Below are 16,264 nucleotides of genomic sequence, written 5' to 3'. Positions count from 1 at the left end.
CTATTGCCTCTACTTCAATTATGATAGCCTCCAACTTCTCTTCCAACTTACAAACTCTACATACAAATTGCACATTTTCATTACTCGCTTCCTTAAAATTACATGCCAGTCCCGAGTTCCAAAATAAACCCTACTTATTGCAACCATTACAGTTACATCTAACAAACTGTGAACGCTTAATTCCGGCACTATTCTTAACCATTGTATTTATATTTATAGCCTGAAAGTGATAAAAAAACAAATACCAGTAATGTAGTGTCATCACTATTGTAAGCTACATTTTTTTTTTTTTTTTTGTATAGAACTATTGAATGTTCCTTGATGATTTCGCAATATAACTGGATAATTTATATATATAACGGTGAATAACACCAGGCCTACTTTCCTAACATTATTTAGTTTAATTTTAATGAAAATAAATAGCAACTTGCATCAAAGTAATTCAAATTACTATTTTATAGTTTTTATTTTGTCATACTCTGCAAACGCGTAGTATCTAGAAAATATGCCCCTCCCCAGTGACTTAGCAGCTAGTCCAAGTGTTTACAATGCTAAAAACCGGGTTCTGTTACCTGTGGTAGTCAGATCACAAAATAGTCCATTAAGTAGCTTTGCGCTTAACAAACATGAAACTGTATAAATAGCACTTATTATTATTTTAATCGTGTTCAAAGCTCTACCTTCGAAATACGTATGGATAATTGGATTTTCAAAAAGGTGACACGCATAATGCAGCAGTAATGTTTCTTTGGACATTAAAAACAGTATAATATTAGAAAACGTATTCATTTTTAACTTTGCAAAATAAATAATATTAGTGTTGTTTAAGGTAAAAAATAGTGAATTATAGACACCCAACTTAATACAGATATTTATAATAGTTAACCTATGACCTTAATTACTTGTGGAAAATCCATGGCAAGTTGTATTATTAAGTTACTTATTAGTTATGAAGATACAGTAAGATCTGTAACAAGTATAAGCACTTCTGTGAAAAGTTGAATGTACAAAAAGTAAGGGGACTTATGCCTCACTGTTGTGCACAGTTTTCGCTGTTAGAAGAGTATATTATTTAGTTCTTTGAATAACAAACTTTAAAACAACCACCAGGGGTCAGATTACAAGTTAAATTTACAATTTAGCGCGTTTTTGGGATAGGTCGTGTACGTAGAATTAAAAATAAAATTTTAAGATACGATTTAATTAAAAGTCTTATGTATAAGCTTTGGTCTATTCGTGTTTTTTATATGAGTGAGAATTATATTTCTGTTTCAAAATGAGTGATGGAATAGTAACTATGCTGGATTTCGTAAGAAAAGCTATCAGTGAAACAGAAGATTTAGGGTGAGATTTTTTCGCAGGCTACTTCTCAATGATAAGTTATAACCCAGATCAAGTAAATACTAGAGAAGTTAGAAGACTGTCTTATCTAACGTTGTTTGGAACAACAATTATAACTTTGTTAGTGTTTTTAAGTTCTACAAACAAACCAGGTTCTTAATTAGTCTTTCGTTTTCAAGAATTAGCAAGGGCCTAAAATCTAAATATAAATTATTAGGACAATAGGTTACTTGAGTTTTCTCTTGAATTTACGAGTCTTAAAAATAAAATGTTAAGTTTTAAATATGTACGTTAGTATATAGGAATGGTTAAACTAAAGATATTATATTGTGTATGTTAATGCGAATAGCGTTGTTCAGCCTCTTGGCATAGTAGAGAAATGAATTTTAAAGTAGAGAAGGTGTTAAAGTACCAAAAAATAAAACTTTGTAATACGAAAATATTTGTATTATTCAAGTAATTTCAAATATGTACATTATAGTAATAAGTAGAAATATAGCATTTTGACTACACACCTTGTGTTCCACATGCCATTGCCAGTAAGGAAAAAATGTAAAAAAATTATCATCAGTATTATTGTTATGTAATGTCATACAAACTACCAATCAGTAGATCACACTTTGCTGACACAAGGTGTCATATACATGGCATTAAGCTGTGTCTTATAATCACCAGTTCTGTTAGAGTATAATAGCTTTAGACTGAATTATAGGTACTTCGTTCAGTTAATGTACAGTATGTGATGTGAACTGGAATACCTTTACTAAAGAATATGACATAATAGTGCAACAGATTTTAAAATGGGTGTAACAGTAATGGTTGTTTTACAGTGTGCATGTGTAACAACAGCCATTTTAATATATTACTAACAGAGTTTGAGAGAAATGTTAACTCATCACTAACACTTTTTTGACATGGTATTATTTTTTAAAAACATACTTTTTTAATTTTGTATTACCAAGTTATTTCTTTCTGAAGATTTTTTTTTTATGCCTAATTATTTTAGGTCTCTAACAATTCGTGATCTTCGTACTGGTTTTATGAATGAACTAAAGTTACAGTCTTTGAGTTCTGAGGAAAAAGAAACTTTCAGAACAATTGTAGACATAGCCCTTGAAGAAAATAACCAAATCAAATCATCAAAAAAGGTAAATCAACATGCACACAAATAACAAATATGCAAAAAAAGTGGATAACAAAACTTCAACTGAATAAAATGCATCTGCATAGTCACATTTTTTTAAACAATAAATAATTTTGGTTAATCTTTAATTGATATATTTTGTAGCATGAGACCTGTGGCATTTATGGTGTAGTAGTTTAATCATCTAAAACATCTGTTTCATAAGTAGTCGCAGGTTTTAATTCTCTCAACCTCTACTTCTTAAGAAAACCTTTAATTCTATTGTGTCAACTGCTTTGTTCAAATTAGTTTGTTACCAACAACCAATAGCAAAAAAAAAAAGTCTAATAAGTATAAAAAGAACATATTTGTTAGAGATGAACATTTTCTTTGTCTGTGCAGATGTTGCAAAGCTTACTGTGTATCATAAAACACAAAAATATGATACCTTATAACAAGGGCTCTTTCGAAAGTGCTTGGGTTATAGGGTATCATGTTTTTGTGTGAAATTGGTTTCTTAAACCTACTTTTTTTTCAAACATCATGAATGTATACAATAATACTTCCTTAATATATAACTTCTTAGATACTAGAAAAATGTCAGGGTAGTTATTATTAGAATTTTGTAATACCAGCAAAACAAACTGTGCCAAAACCATAAAAAGTAATTCATAATTTCTTCTCGTAGGTTTAAGTATTATACCACAAAGTATAACAGTCTTTTATTAGAAAAAGTATGGTTTTAGAATAGCATTACCCATATGAACAATATGCATCAATATTCCAAGCACCATCAGGTTTGAAACATCATATATTTTTATTTATATTTTAGATTACCAAAATCAAAAATACAAATAAAAGGATACAACAGTTTGGTGGTGCTTTTGAATATTTATGTATATTTTTCATACTCAAGAAGATAACACTTTTGTATTAGAAGCAGCTTTTTATTTTCTTGTTATTTTGAGAATAATGTTGTAGGCATTAAATAAGTTTTGAAAATTTATTATAATGGACTGTAATTATTTAGAATTTACTGAATCTCTTCACATTTTGTTGTATCCAGACAGCTAAACAAAAATATTTATATGTACAGGAAAATGCTGGATGCAGTGATAAACCAAGAATGATGACAAACACTAGAAAGAAAACATTAACAGACTCAAGTGAAACATTTATGGAGAGTTGTGGTAATGGTAAAAACGGTGCCTTGGAAAAGCAAACTCAAGAAAAAATTGAAAGTATAAATAATGGTAAAATGGGTTATTTTATAGGCCAAAAAATAGGAAAAAAAGGTACTTCCCATAAAAAGTCACAGTTCAAATCAAAGTCAGAGAAGAGTGACACTGAAACTGAGAAATGTCACTCTCCTAACATCCATGCAAGAAAGTCACGACCCAAGAAAAGGATGCATGAGAGTGTTAGTGAAAATGACCAGGATAACTCCCCAGTCACTTCCAGTAAAAAATCACAGCACACAAAAAGGTCACAAGAGAGTGAGAGTGAAGATGAACAGGATAATTTTCCAATTATTTCCAGTAAAAAGTCATGGTCTAAGAAAAGGTTACAAGATAGTGAGAGTGAAAATGAACAGGATAACTTCCCTGTCACTTCCAGTAAAAAATCACAGCACACAAAAAGGTCACAAGAGAGTGAGAGTGAAAATGAACAGGCTAATTTTCCAATTATTTCCAGTAAAAAGTCACAGCTCACAAAAAGGTCACAAGAGAGTGAGAGTGAAAATGAACAGGATAATTTTCCAATCATTTCCAGTAAAAAGTCACGGTCTAAGAAAAGGTTACAAGATAGTGAGAGTGAGAATGAACAGAATAACTCCCCAGTTATTTTCAGTAAAAAGTTGCAGCTCACAAAAAGGTCACAAGATAGTGAGAGTGAATGTGAACAGGATAATTTTCCAATTATTTCCAGTAAAAAGTCACAGTCTAAGAAAAGGTTACAAGAGAGTGAAAGTGAAAATGAACAGGATAATTTTCCAATTATTTCCAGTAAAAAGTCACAGTCTACGAAAAGGAAACACGAGAGTGAAAGTGAACAATGTAGTTCTCAAAAAACTTTAAGTGAAAAGACTTTTGAAAGTAATAGTGATGAAGAAAAAAACATTAGTTTTGAAAATAATATAGCAAAAAACATAGATAATAGAACGAGTAGCGATGAAGATGAAAAACCTCTTTCTCTTCTTGGGAAAACAGCTGGATCATCTTCTAGTAAAAACAAACTTCAATTGAAGCATGGTTCACAAAGCTCCTCAGATAAATCTTCAGAGGATGACTTGGATCAAAGTGAAAATGAAGATTCTAGGAGAGGCAAAAAGAGAAAACGACAAGAATCGGGAAAGAGTAGCATAAAACCTGTTCACAAAAAAGCAAAGGTTTGTAATAATACTCTGCAAGGTAAATTGTTAAGAATGAGGGTAAAACATGCTTCTCTTTTCCAATTACTCAATGCTGATTATTGGTTTAATAGTTAAAGAAAAAATCTCATTAGTTCTGGTGGGAATTAAGTTTATAGCCATATATGTATTACATATTTTGTAATGTTCAACCAATAGGCCTGATTATAATAATAATAATAACCTCACTAAATTTCATTTTTTGCTTTTCTCTTAATTATTCCATTATGGATTTCAAATTAATGGCATTTAAAAATAGAATTTCAAATATTATTTTTGTCTGCCACATGCTGTTGCCAAGGAGACCTGTTGGTTTCATTGTTTCACCAGCTTTTGGTATTTAAAACCATAACAAAGTAAGGAGATATGGAGGTATTTATGTTTCCAGTAATAATGTAAAGTAGGACACAATAGTACTGATTAAATATGGTCTTTATTACAGTGTATTATCATTGGCACGAGTGAATAGTAATGGTAATAATACAACGTGGAGAAAAATTTTAAGTAAGAATAATAAAATACAGTTTTGCTGTTTTTTTTTGGGGGGGGGGGCATTTTTTATCCATTGCATTATTCCTATTGCCATTTTTATCATTAAAATTGTAAATGGGGTGATGTTTCCTTGGATTTTTTTTTTTTTTATTCCTGTAACTCCCATTGGAGCATAGGGCCGTAACAACACCTCACCAACGGAAAGTTGTTGTTGCAGTTACTTGTAGCAGGTTGGTTTTTATGGGGTGTAGTTGCTAGCCCCACGCCCAACCCTCCTCCTTTCTCATCCTGGACTTGGGACCAGGTAAAGGCGGATGTTAGGTGTGATGGGGATTCGAACCCGCGGCCCTCAGATTACGAGTTGAGCGCCCTAACCACCTGGCCATGCCTGGCCTGTTTCCTTGGATTACTATAGAGAATATAGTGTATTTTAAATTCAACATGGTATATTGTGGTCTTATTGGCTTGTGATATTCAAAACTAAAGCACAATATGTTTTAAGTTTATTCAGTAAAAATGTGCAATATTAACATTTTAAATACAAATGAGGTACCACTGTAACATAAGAGAATCGAGTTGTTTAATACCCAAATGTCTTATTTTGTTGTGGCAGCTACACGTACTTCACTGCAGTGTTATCAAGTTAGACAGTACAGTATACCAAATCATTTTCATATGAAATATAGCAAATGGACAGGTAAAAAGTAAAAACAAATCACTATTTAGTAAAATCCATCACTCTTTTGTAACATTGAATAAAAATTTAATTCTCCAGAACAAATTTAATAATGTTATTTACTTATTACCAGTGTGCTGACCTTTTTTCTAATATGAAAGACTTAGAGACTACCCTCTTAAATTTTTGATAACCCTGTTTTAAGAGGTACAGGTAACAAACAGAATGATAATATGTTAGTAGTTTTCTATTTTCAATTTTATATACCGTACAGATTTCTCCAGAAAGTAAGAGAAAAACTGATGATGATGATCCACGGATCAAACGCCTCAAAAGATACATTTCCACAGCAGGCCTGAGAATTAAATATGGAACAGTTTTTGAAGGATGTAAGACGAGGAAGAAGAAAGTGGAGAAACTGCTCCAAATTCTAAAGGATGAAGGCCTGAAAGGTAGAGTTAAAAAATCTTGAACTTGCATAGCAGTGTTTTTCAACCAGTGTCTTTCCTCTTTAGTTATTTTCATAAGTTTTTCATCAGTATTATTCCTATATATTTGTGGGAGTTCTTAACACTAAAAGTTCCAAAATTTTCAGGCACTGTACATCATTTAGACATTGGTTTGAAGGCTAGGTATGCTTTCTTCATTGTGTGTCTTTCTAAGTAAGTTGATAATCTTAAGTTGTTTTATTTTGTTTCTTCACAAGCTTAATGATATTCCACTCACAAAAGACTTACATGGAATGATAATGTGTTCTTTCTTAATCAACAAATAGCTTTGTTTGCTTTATGTTTGCTCCCTCAGTGGCTCTGCAGTAAGTCTGAGGGCTTATAATGCTAAAAACCAGGTTTTGATATCATTGGTAGGCACAGCATGTATAGTCCATTGTCTAGCTTTGTACTTAACTTAGGATTGAGAATTTCACGTGGATCCAAGGTTTCCTGCGGATTTTTGTGTCTCATGGGTCATTCCTGTGATTCGTGCAAATTTCCATGGGGATGGTAGGAAATGCCTCTGTGAGTCTTAAACTTGGTTTATTTTTATATTTTGATCTATTTTTTACAGTCTTTTACTAAATTGTACATGCTTATGTGTTTGCTTTGCTGATGATTTTTAGATAAAATTCAATTCTGAATCATTTCTAATCTAGGTGCATTATGGAGTAAACATTGTTGTAACTTCCAAGCATCAATAGTATCTGCTAAAATGTATTGAGGTTTGAAAAGAATTGATGACAAGTAACACCGCAAGATTCAAGAGATTGATAAAAATTGTATAGAGACTTGGAGTAGGCATGGATGGATAAAGATGTCGAAATTGAACTAAAAACATGAAGGGTGAGAAAGTGAAAGCAACGATGTGCATGGTATCAATGGATTAAAAGGGCATGTTCATTCGAAATGTCACAAAAAATAAATGCAGGCCATCACTTCTACCCACAAATCATTTTGCACAGCTAGTGTCAAAGGAGCTGCCAGAAGATCCAAAGAATTCTAGTGCTACCAGTTTTGATGTGTAATAAGTTTCCACTGCATCTAGATGTACATGTCTAGTGGAGTAGATGTATAATTTCCCCCCTCTCTCTCTTAATCAACCTGTACTTGGTCATTTATATTGAATATAATGTGACAAATTTCATTATGATTTTCTGAGCAGGTGACTCCAGGAAATGGCTTTGAATGCATTTTTGAATGTGAAGATCTTTTACTTTCAAGGGGCTTTGCTCCCTTGAAACCCCATTTAGATTTAAATGAGTAATAGAACCCCCCACCACCACCACCAGGGCATTGCCCCTGGATCCCAGTGGGGGTCTACTGGTCCCCATACCCCCCCAAGCTTCCATTGATTTTTTTCATCCCTGTTAACTACAAATGTGCAAACAAAAAAAAATGGTTTGCTTGATAGTGTATTTTGTGATGTGACTTATGAAAGACTGAATTGTAGGAGAGGGGCTCAAAGGATAACTATTAGGATGATTCTCACGATGGAAAGTATGTAATATGAGGGTAATTGAGACCTCTCAACTTTTGATCTTCTTGAAAAGAGAAGAAACAAGTGTCATGTGATTGAGACATTTAAAATTATTAAGGGAATTGGTAAGATTGAATTCCAAGGGCAGTAGAACAAGAGGTCATGAATTTAAGATTTGGAAAAGTCCGAACTGACTCCAGTTGAGGTGGTTTAATTTCTCTATTGGGATAGTAAATGTATGGAACAAATTACCATTTAGAATGGTGGAAGCTATAAATTGCAAGAGCGTAAGGGATTATAGAATAATTGGAGATCAGTGCTGGATTTAGTTATTAGTTTTCTCTTTGTAGGAAGAGACAGGTTGGGAGTCAGGACATAATTAATTAATCAAAAGGATCCATGATGACTGATATTTACTACTCATAAGTTGAGAGATAGCTGCAATAGGCTAAGTAACCATCTGTCAACTTGATTGTTCCCCAGTTTTTTATTCCAGTGGTTAACATACAAAATGCATTAATTGTAATATCTTAAGAACACTAGTTTTGAAACAGGTATTTGTAGCCTAGAATATTTGTTAAATCTTACAAAATATACTTCATCTTGTTGTAAAAACAACATATATTACACTACAAGTGTATATCGAATAAAGTAGTCTTAAGGTTTCCCATGCACAGAATATGTTTCATCAATTAAGAAAATAACTGCACTATATCAAAATATTTTAATTAAGGAAAATTGTGAATGCTTGGAACTGTCATGGCTGACTTCTTACTTAGTTAAGCCTAACTTAATCTTAAATAAAATATAGTCAGTGTTCAAGAAAATTTAAAATATTTAATTCCACAAAAGTACTGTGTATCAAAGAAGATATACCTTAACTAAGAATACAAGTTTTGTTTCAGTTTTCTCTACAATCAATATTATAAGGAATTTTTGTTCTCATTTTGTTAAATTATGGTTTTATTTTTATTTCAGGTTATTTTCCTTCTAATATTTGACTTTTTATGATATTCTCTTTATTATATGGTTACATAATAGCCAAAAAACATTTGATAACTGATTCATGAATATATGCTTTTTTCTTGTCTTTTTTCCAAGCTACAGATTTGTGCTTAAACATCATTAATCTGAATTTACTGTTAATTCGTTAGGTTAGATATGGTTACGTATTCTCTGACATTAATCAGAACTCTATTTGTTTATTAGGCTAGGTGTTATATGTCATTAATAAGAATTCACTTAATTCCTTTGGTTAGATTAGGTTAGGTATTGTATGTTGTTGATCAGAACTCACTGTTAATTCTTTAGGTAAGCCTACCTTGAAGAGTTGTAAAGCCTTGAAAAAAAAACGAGAAAAGAAACAAGAATTAAAAGAACTAGATGTTTCAAACATCATTGATACAAATGGAGGTAAGATGTAGTCAGTTTTCATTTCTTGATGAAACATTAACAACACTAGTTTAGAATGGCATATAAACACTAGTGCAGGTATGAAAAGGAGAAAAATACTAGATGTTTTAGCCAACAGCAAGTTGTAGTTTTCTCTGAGAAAGACCTAGACTGGCAGATTTAAAAATATTTTGTATTCCTTTTCATACCCATTTGTTTTCTAAGTTATTTTAATAAATAAAAAACCTTATTTTTCATTTCTTCCACCATAAAACTAATTTTCTTAATCATCATGAACTGAACAAGATTTTCAGTTTATTTAAGATTTTTCTGTTATTTGGAACAGTTTCCTGGTGCTTGAAATGGAATATTACTTGAACAAAATTACTCTTAATGGTGTCTAATTTTGTGTTCAGTCTCATGAGAACTGTTGAGCTGTGCTATAGGAGAAAAATTTATACATTTTACCAATCTAATTCTTTGTTTCCTAAAGTATAAATGGATTTTCCTTTTAACAAATTCCTTCAACTGTTCTGTTCAACCCAGCGGACTAAAATATTTATAGTGTGCTCCCAATGTTGTTTTATGCATTCTTCAGAACCTGTAATTTGGAGCTAAGCATGACCCAGTGGTTAACTAGCCAGACTGTGGATTTACAGATCCATTGTTTTTGCAGGTTGTTACCACTTAAAAATAAAGCTTTCACACTTGGAGTCATGAATTCATTGTAAAGGTGGCAGTCAAAATCTGTTGTTCAATTGGACAAGAGTTAGTGGAGGGTGCTTTTGACTAGCTGCCTATCCTGTAGTCAGTCAGTTCAAAATTAGGGGTGACCGGTGCACATAGCCCGAGAAACAAAATATCTGGGTTTGCATTGCAATTTGCGAATCACTTTCCTCTTTACTTAGCATAATGTATGAATCATTCCTTTCTCTTGTATGTTGTCTTCAAGACCTCCAACAACACAGTGAAAGTGCTAAACATTTCAGTGTGATATACCAAAGCTGATGTTCATTTCTCAGAAATTCCTGCCAAATGGCACATACAGTATTTTTACACTTTGTCGAGAGCATATTGCATACACATACACTTTGTTGTAGTCTGTTCATGACGTTTGGAATGAATCCAGTTGGCACCCACAACTTAGCCAACTAGACTAGAGTATTGAGAGAGTCCATAAGTGGCTCAATGTTAAATGTGCTGTGCATGTACTGTAGGTATATATATATATATGGACTCAGTCTGAAGGACCGACCATGTGACAATTTTTATTTGTATATAGTTTTAATACTATAACTTTAAATACAGTATGTGTATATCTTCACAAATTTTGGCAGGCTTTTAGTAAAAATTACAAGTCGCTTGTACACAAAATTGTTATTTTACTAAAGATTTGTCTGTGAATATATCGAGTCTTTTTTGACCAGTCTAAGTGCAAAATGATTTTCATGTTGAGATTAAAAATACTTTTCTTCATCTCAAAAATCTCAAATGTCATTTGCGTAATCTCTGAAACCTCCTAACTACATTTCAAACTATTTTTTCAGTAAAACTTTATATTTTATTGTTATTATTTTCTCTGTACAAGGTTGGTCAATTTGACCAACCTCGTAACCACCAAAAAAAAAATCTAAATAAATCTAAATTATCCTTTTTCTTTCTAGAATGACTTAAGATTGTAACATGAAACTACATTTGTTTATCCTAAATTTAAATTTGTAACAGTATACATTCTATGTATACGTAAATTTTATTGCTTTAACTCTTCTTGCTTTTTGAACTGTGTCTATCTGCTAGTACTATTCTCGCCATTATAATATCAGTTGTAAATCACTTGGGGAATGTGCGGTTCCTATTACGCTATTGAATTACATTAATGCTTGTTTTATTATTATTGAAGTGTATTGTTGAAGCATTGTTCTTTTGTTTGCGGGTTTGTTTAAATTATCTGGTGAAAATAATTCATTGTCCAGTCCACATAATGATAATGAATTACTTTATTTCTGCCTCCAATGTACCATATACATTTTACAAAGTTTTATCTAGGTTTTAGCCTTTTTATCATAAAAAATATCTTCATACTATGCTTTTTTATGAAAACATATTGAAATACAAAGACGTATTCTGGCACATGTTGTGTAATATTACCACTGTGGCTAATTTGCATATTATATATTATCATTTTCTCTACCATATCACAAATTGTAGCTATTATCATCAATGTACAGTGCAATGAAATAAATAAAATTAGGAAATAGATAAAAAAAAACATATCTGTTAGTTTTTTGTAGAATATCTTTAAAGATTTTTGTTGAATTTGTAATTTCATGTCTTTTTCCTGTTCACATATAGTTAATTTTTAATATTTTATTTTCCTTTCTTGTCTTTTACCACTTATTATTCATCTCAACATAAGTCAACAGTGTCTCTGGCAGTGATGTGCAACCCTTCGACAAATTTTTGTGCACCACGTAATATTGTAAGGTTTGAGGACTGATACAAAACATGATATATATTACAAAAAATTTTAAACCTTTCAATTATACATTTTAAAACATAACTAATACATAATTAACTAAAATATAATAGTAAGACCTAAATACAGTTTAAACTGTATCTCTAACTATAAAATATTTAGGTAAAAACAACCATAAGTGGTTTAGTTGATCAAGCAGCCAACAATACTGCAGTCAGTTAGTATACTCTGTGATGACAATTGCCTGTCAATTTCAAAATAACCATTGTTAGATTATAGCATAAAATGAACTTTTTCTAGTGACTATACATATATATGCAACATATATATGTAGACTATAAAGCTCAAACAAATCTGTTGAAGGTGGGTGTGGCACCAGTCAGGGATTGAAAAAATGTATTATTTGTTTCAACAGCACTCATTCAGAGAACTTTGAAATGTATGAGTCAAAGGGTTATGTAAGCATCTTATAGTCTAGACATTCATTTATACAACTGCCATTATTGAAGGTAAAGAATGGCAAAATAGAAAATTTTCATAGCTCATTGGTCATGTGACAATAAATCTGAAGTTTTTTAAAGGTTTCTTTTTAAATGAAGGACTTAAAACTTAGATAACATAAAACTTCGATTCATAATATACATTATAATGTTAACTTAATTTGCATAAATTAATAATAAAGGTGTGTAATTACATTTTGAATGTAACATGGTGACTTGCTCAGAAAAAGTGTTTAAAGGGGTACCTGTGTTTAAATGGTTAATGGTCATTTAATAAAAACCAAATATCTTATCAATTTACCTTAGTATACTCTAGATACACTAATAATGCATATATATATATGCTAATTGTGAAGTCTATAGTATTAACAAGTCTGAAGTTTTGGGTTAAAAACCACTATGAGAATGTCAGTTGTCAGATTTTGAAAAAAACATGTTTGAAAATTAGGCATAAAATTGTTACTTTAAGGGTCTTTGTCTAGTTGAAAAAGGTATACTACATCCTGCAAATTGTGAAACTTGCGCTCTTAATATGTTTCTAGGTATTAAAGAGTATATGCTCCCTCAACTTTTCTACAAGTTTAAACACTTGCACATTACCATAAGTTGTTGTAGGCCTATGTCTCAAATGATGTTATCTGATGTATAACAAATCCTCTTGCTTGTACAAACTAACCTGGTAAGTGAGACAACAAACACACATCCATATACTTCACAATAACAGTGATGACTGATCCAACTCTCTATTTTAAAAACACCCACTTCACAACTGTATTGTATGTATTGTCCAGCTTCGAATGTGTGAGAAAAACTTGACATCAACCTAGAATTTTCTAGGCATTCTACATTTCCTAGCTAATAAATTCCAACATTTAAAATATACAACAATATTAACCTTATGTCCATGTTAAAGTGTGCATGCCATGACCTTTAACAGAGTGCCATTCAACCTGGTATGATGTTTTTGATGTTGGAGTTATCAACTATACATTTTACCCTATGTTGCTGATTTAGTGACAGTTCATGATAAATACCAGTTACAATATATATAGGGATACTGAAAATAAAAACTGTAGATATACATTTTGAAGGTAATAGGGATTATATAATATGCAAACTGTACAAAGGACAAACGTATTTTTATTTTTCTCATGAACATCACCTTGCATTTCGACTTGTCAGAGTCTGAGTCAGACTGAAGTAATCAATTCACAGATATATCTTGAGTACAAATACATGTATGTACGTGAGAGATATTTGATTTTCTGTGTACAGCAGACTTGTACATTTTACTAAAAGCCTGACACATTTCATGTAGATATGCATAGTAAATTCTGAATTATAGTCAACATTGCTTCTCCAATTCTGGGTCAGTCCAGTGGACCGATCTTGTGCACCATTCTCTTAAAGCTGTAGTGTCATGTGTAAAACCAAGTGGCACTGAGATCATGACTTTATTTACTAACCTTAGAGCGACCACGAAGAGGAGTCAAGAGCCTCTACCTAGAGAAGCAGCCATCGAGAATCACGGAAGAAATGGCACAAGTGAAAAAAACCTTTTCCAGATTAAAAGAAATTATTGAAAGTGAAGAAAGTGACTAAAGTGAAGGAAGATCAAGTCTAAATAACTTGTGTAACATGCTTTTAAACTTGAGATTTGTCACTTTGTTGTGTGGTATTATCAAACTGAACTATGTTTGACTGTTTTTTTAGTTCTTTTTTACTGAATAATAAGCACAATACTGATATTTTGATACTGTTCAAGTATACGGAGGAAGATTTTGTTTAAACAGTGAAAAAAACATCACTTATTAAATTCTTGAACTAACATATTTTTCATTCATTTCCAGTAATATTCATATAGATTCTGGTATGGCTATAATTCAGGTTGTTTCAACCGAGTAAACATCGTAACGAAAGCTAATTGTTCAAAAAGACTGTTACATCATCCTGGCTAATTAAAAGCTACATAGGTTGAGTAGAAGATTAAGATGATAACTAATCAAAACAACTTTTCTGTAACTGTTGAGACTGAATACAGGCAAAATTCTTACTATGGATATTTTTAATATTACATACTTGATTTTTGATCAACAAAGTAAAATATTAATAATGAAACTTGTTCAGTGAATTTTGGCATTTTTTGGTTTTCATTAAACTTTTGGCTTCTAACAAATATATTAGTTTCATAATTTTATTATCAAATGCCATTAGTGATTAAAGAAACAGACACTAACCCTCAGAATTCAGAAAAGTTTGATATTTAAGGAAGTTAACAAATCTTATTTACTAAAGTCTGTAAATTGTGAACTGGTTTTTTGAGAATTAATTCTAGAACCAAATGCTCTTAATAAAGTTTCAAATGTTTAAGTACTGAAGATAAAAAGTAAAAATTAAATTCATTTTGAAAAGTATCTGGCTACTAATAAAAAGATGTTAATAAATTATTCGGAATTTTACACACTCACGTTGCCACCTATAACCACATATATTTAGTTGAGCTGTTTGTGGAAATTATTATCAGATGATAAGAACTGTTATTTTTATGTTGCAAATTTTTATTACTTTAATGTGCATATTTAATATTGAAGCATATTTTTGTTGTGAAAAAAATTATTCTTGAATATGACTAGTTTTTGAATTTTGGGAATGTTAATAAAAGAATTAACAGCCAGAAGTTCAGCACTGTATCTTATTGCATATTTACGTGCTTTTTCAACATAGAAAAAAAAATTATTATTGCATCCTCTTATAAAAGTCTTAAGACGGAAATAGAAAAACGGGGTGCAGTAAAGTTTAAGTACGAACGAACTGTTTATATAAATTACTTTCAGTTCATAATATTTCTTCATTTTATGTTTTTCTTTGGAATTTGAACATCAATCATTAATGTATAGGTCAACGCGGGAGGAAGGAAGACTTTCTGAAGAACAGTGAAACATCAGGTTATTATCTTGAGCTAATTGGTTGCACCAGATCAATTTGATTAGCTAAGCCTTCAGTTAAATTAACTAAACCTTCATTTTTTTAAGTCATACTTAAAATTAAAGGTACTTTCTTGCATTGAAACTCAAATGTTTATACTTTAATTTTAAAGACCAAAAACTATGTTTGCAATTGTTTTACCCCTTACACAATACATTTGAGAAGTATGTAGAAATAGCCAGTCATTCGTTAATTAAACTGTGCTTCGACATAAACTGCAAAATTAACAGCCGCCATTACTAAAGTAATATTAAAGTACTTAGGCTAAGTTATGGCCGTTGCAAGCGTATGTGTGATCTAGGTCTTTAGATTATTTTTTCCGTAAATTAGGCGTAAGAGGCTAGACCAAAAAAAAATTAAATATCTCAGCTTGACTCAAGGCCCTATTCCATAATTTATATTATATTTGTTTGATCAAAAAAGAATAAGATATACAGTCGATTGTCCGAAAATTACAACGAGAAAGAAAAATAATTTATGTATATCAAATTACCTTTCGACAGTGCTTCAGCAGAACTCCTCGTTGAAATAATTAATATTTCTCAAACATTTGATTATTTTGTATATTATGATCAATAAATCAAATTTTTATCATTACGCATCAAAGCTTCTGTTCTGTTGGTAAAGTTAAAATATATGTATACAGATGTAAACCAATAAAGCAAAATGATAATACAAAGTTGATTAAATTATTATTTTGATGACAATTTGGCTCTAATGTTATCGGGGCCTCTACTAGATGCAAAAATAAAAGTGTCAGATCAAATAAAATAGTGAAAGGGTGAAGCAAAATGAATGTTAATCCAATAAGTTGTGGTATCAGCCGGATAGCTAGCAGAACAGAGAAATTAGATCCGCTAATAACACGCGATTCTCGGGCTTCGAGATGTATTTTCCC

General features: G+C 31.2%; 1 protein-coding gene across 6 annotated transcripts; it reads left to right on the top strand.

The window, feature by feature from the left end:
* The first annotated feature begins 1,127 nt into the window (after positions 1-1,127).
* LOC106474336 (protein IWS1 homolog) lies at positions 1,128-15,920 on the top strand. Of its 6 annotated transcripts, none has more exons than XM_022402648.1 (7): positions 1,128-1,344; positions 2,348-2,489; positions 3,561-4,027; positions 4,418-4,853; positions 6,317-6,494; positions 9,325-9,426; positions 13,853-15,920. In XM_022402648.1, exons 1-7 carry the CDS (start codon positions 1,277-1,279, stop codon positions 13,981-13,983), a joined length of 1,524 nt encoding a protein of 507 aa, XP_022258356.1. In that variant the 5' UTR covers positions 1,128-1,276; the 3' UTR covers positions 13,984-15,920. The 6 variants fall into 6 exon arrangements, with proteins under 6 accessions (XP_022258356.1, XP_022258355.1, XP_022258354.1 ...); XM_022402647.1 differs by having other exon boundaries at positions 3,561-4,136; positions 4,371-4,853; XM_022402646.1 differs by having other exon boundaries at positions 3,561-4,214; positions 4,371-4,853.
* Positions 15,921-16,264: the final 344 nt, after the last annotated feature.

This window comes from Limulus polyphemus, unplaced genomic scaffold, assembly GCF_000517525.1.
Source record: "Limulus polyphemus unplaced genomic scaffold, Limulus_polyphemus-2.1.2 Scaffold7089, whole genome shotgun sequence".
Lineage (NCBI taxonomy): Eukaryota > Metazoa > Arthropoda > Merostomata > Xiphosura > Limulidae > Limulus > Limulus polyphemus.
This window is presented reverse-complemented; position numbering and strand designations above follow the sequence as displayed.

Excerpts from the sequence above, each read along its gene's own strand:
- LOC106474336 (XM_022402643.1), top strand. The coding sequence starts at position 1,277 with ATGAGTGATGGAATAGTAACTATGCTGGATTTCGTAAGAAAAGCTATC. Across the intron at positions 4,854-6,316 it reads CTGTTCACAAAAAAGCAAAG|ATTTCTCCAGAAAGTAAGAG; the intron begins GTTTGTAATAAT and ends TATACCGTACAG. Across the intron at positions 6,495-9,324 it reads AAAGGATGAAGGCCTGAAAG|GTAAGCCTACCTTGAAGAGT; the intron begins GTAGAGTTAAAA and ends TTAATTCTTTAG.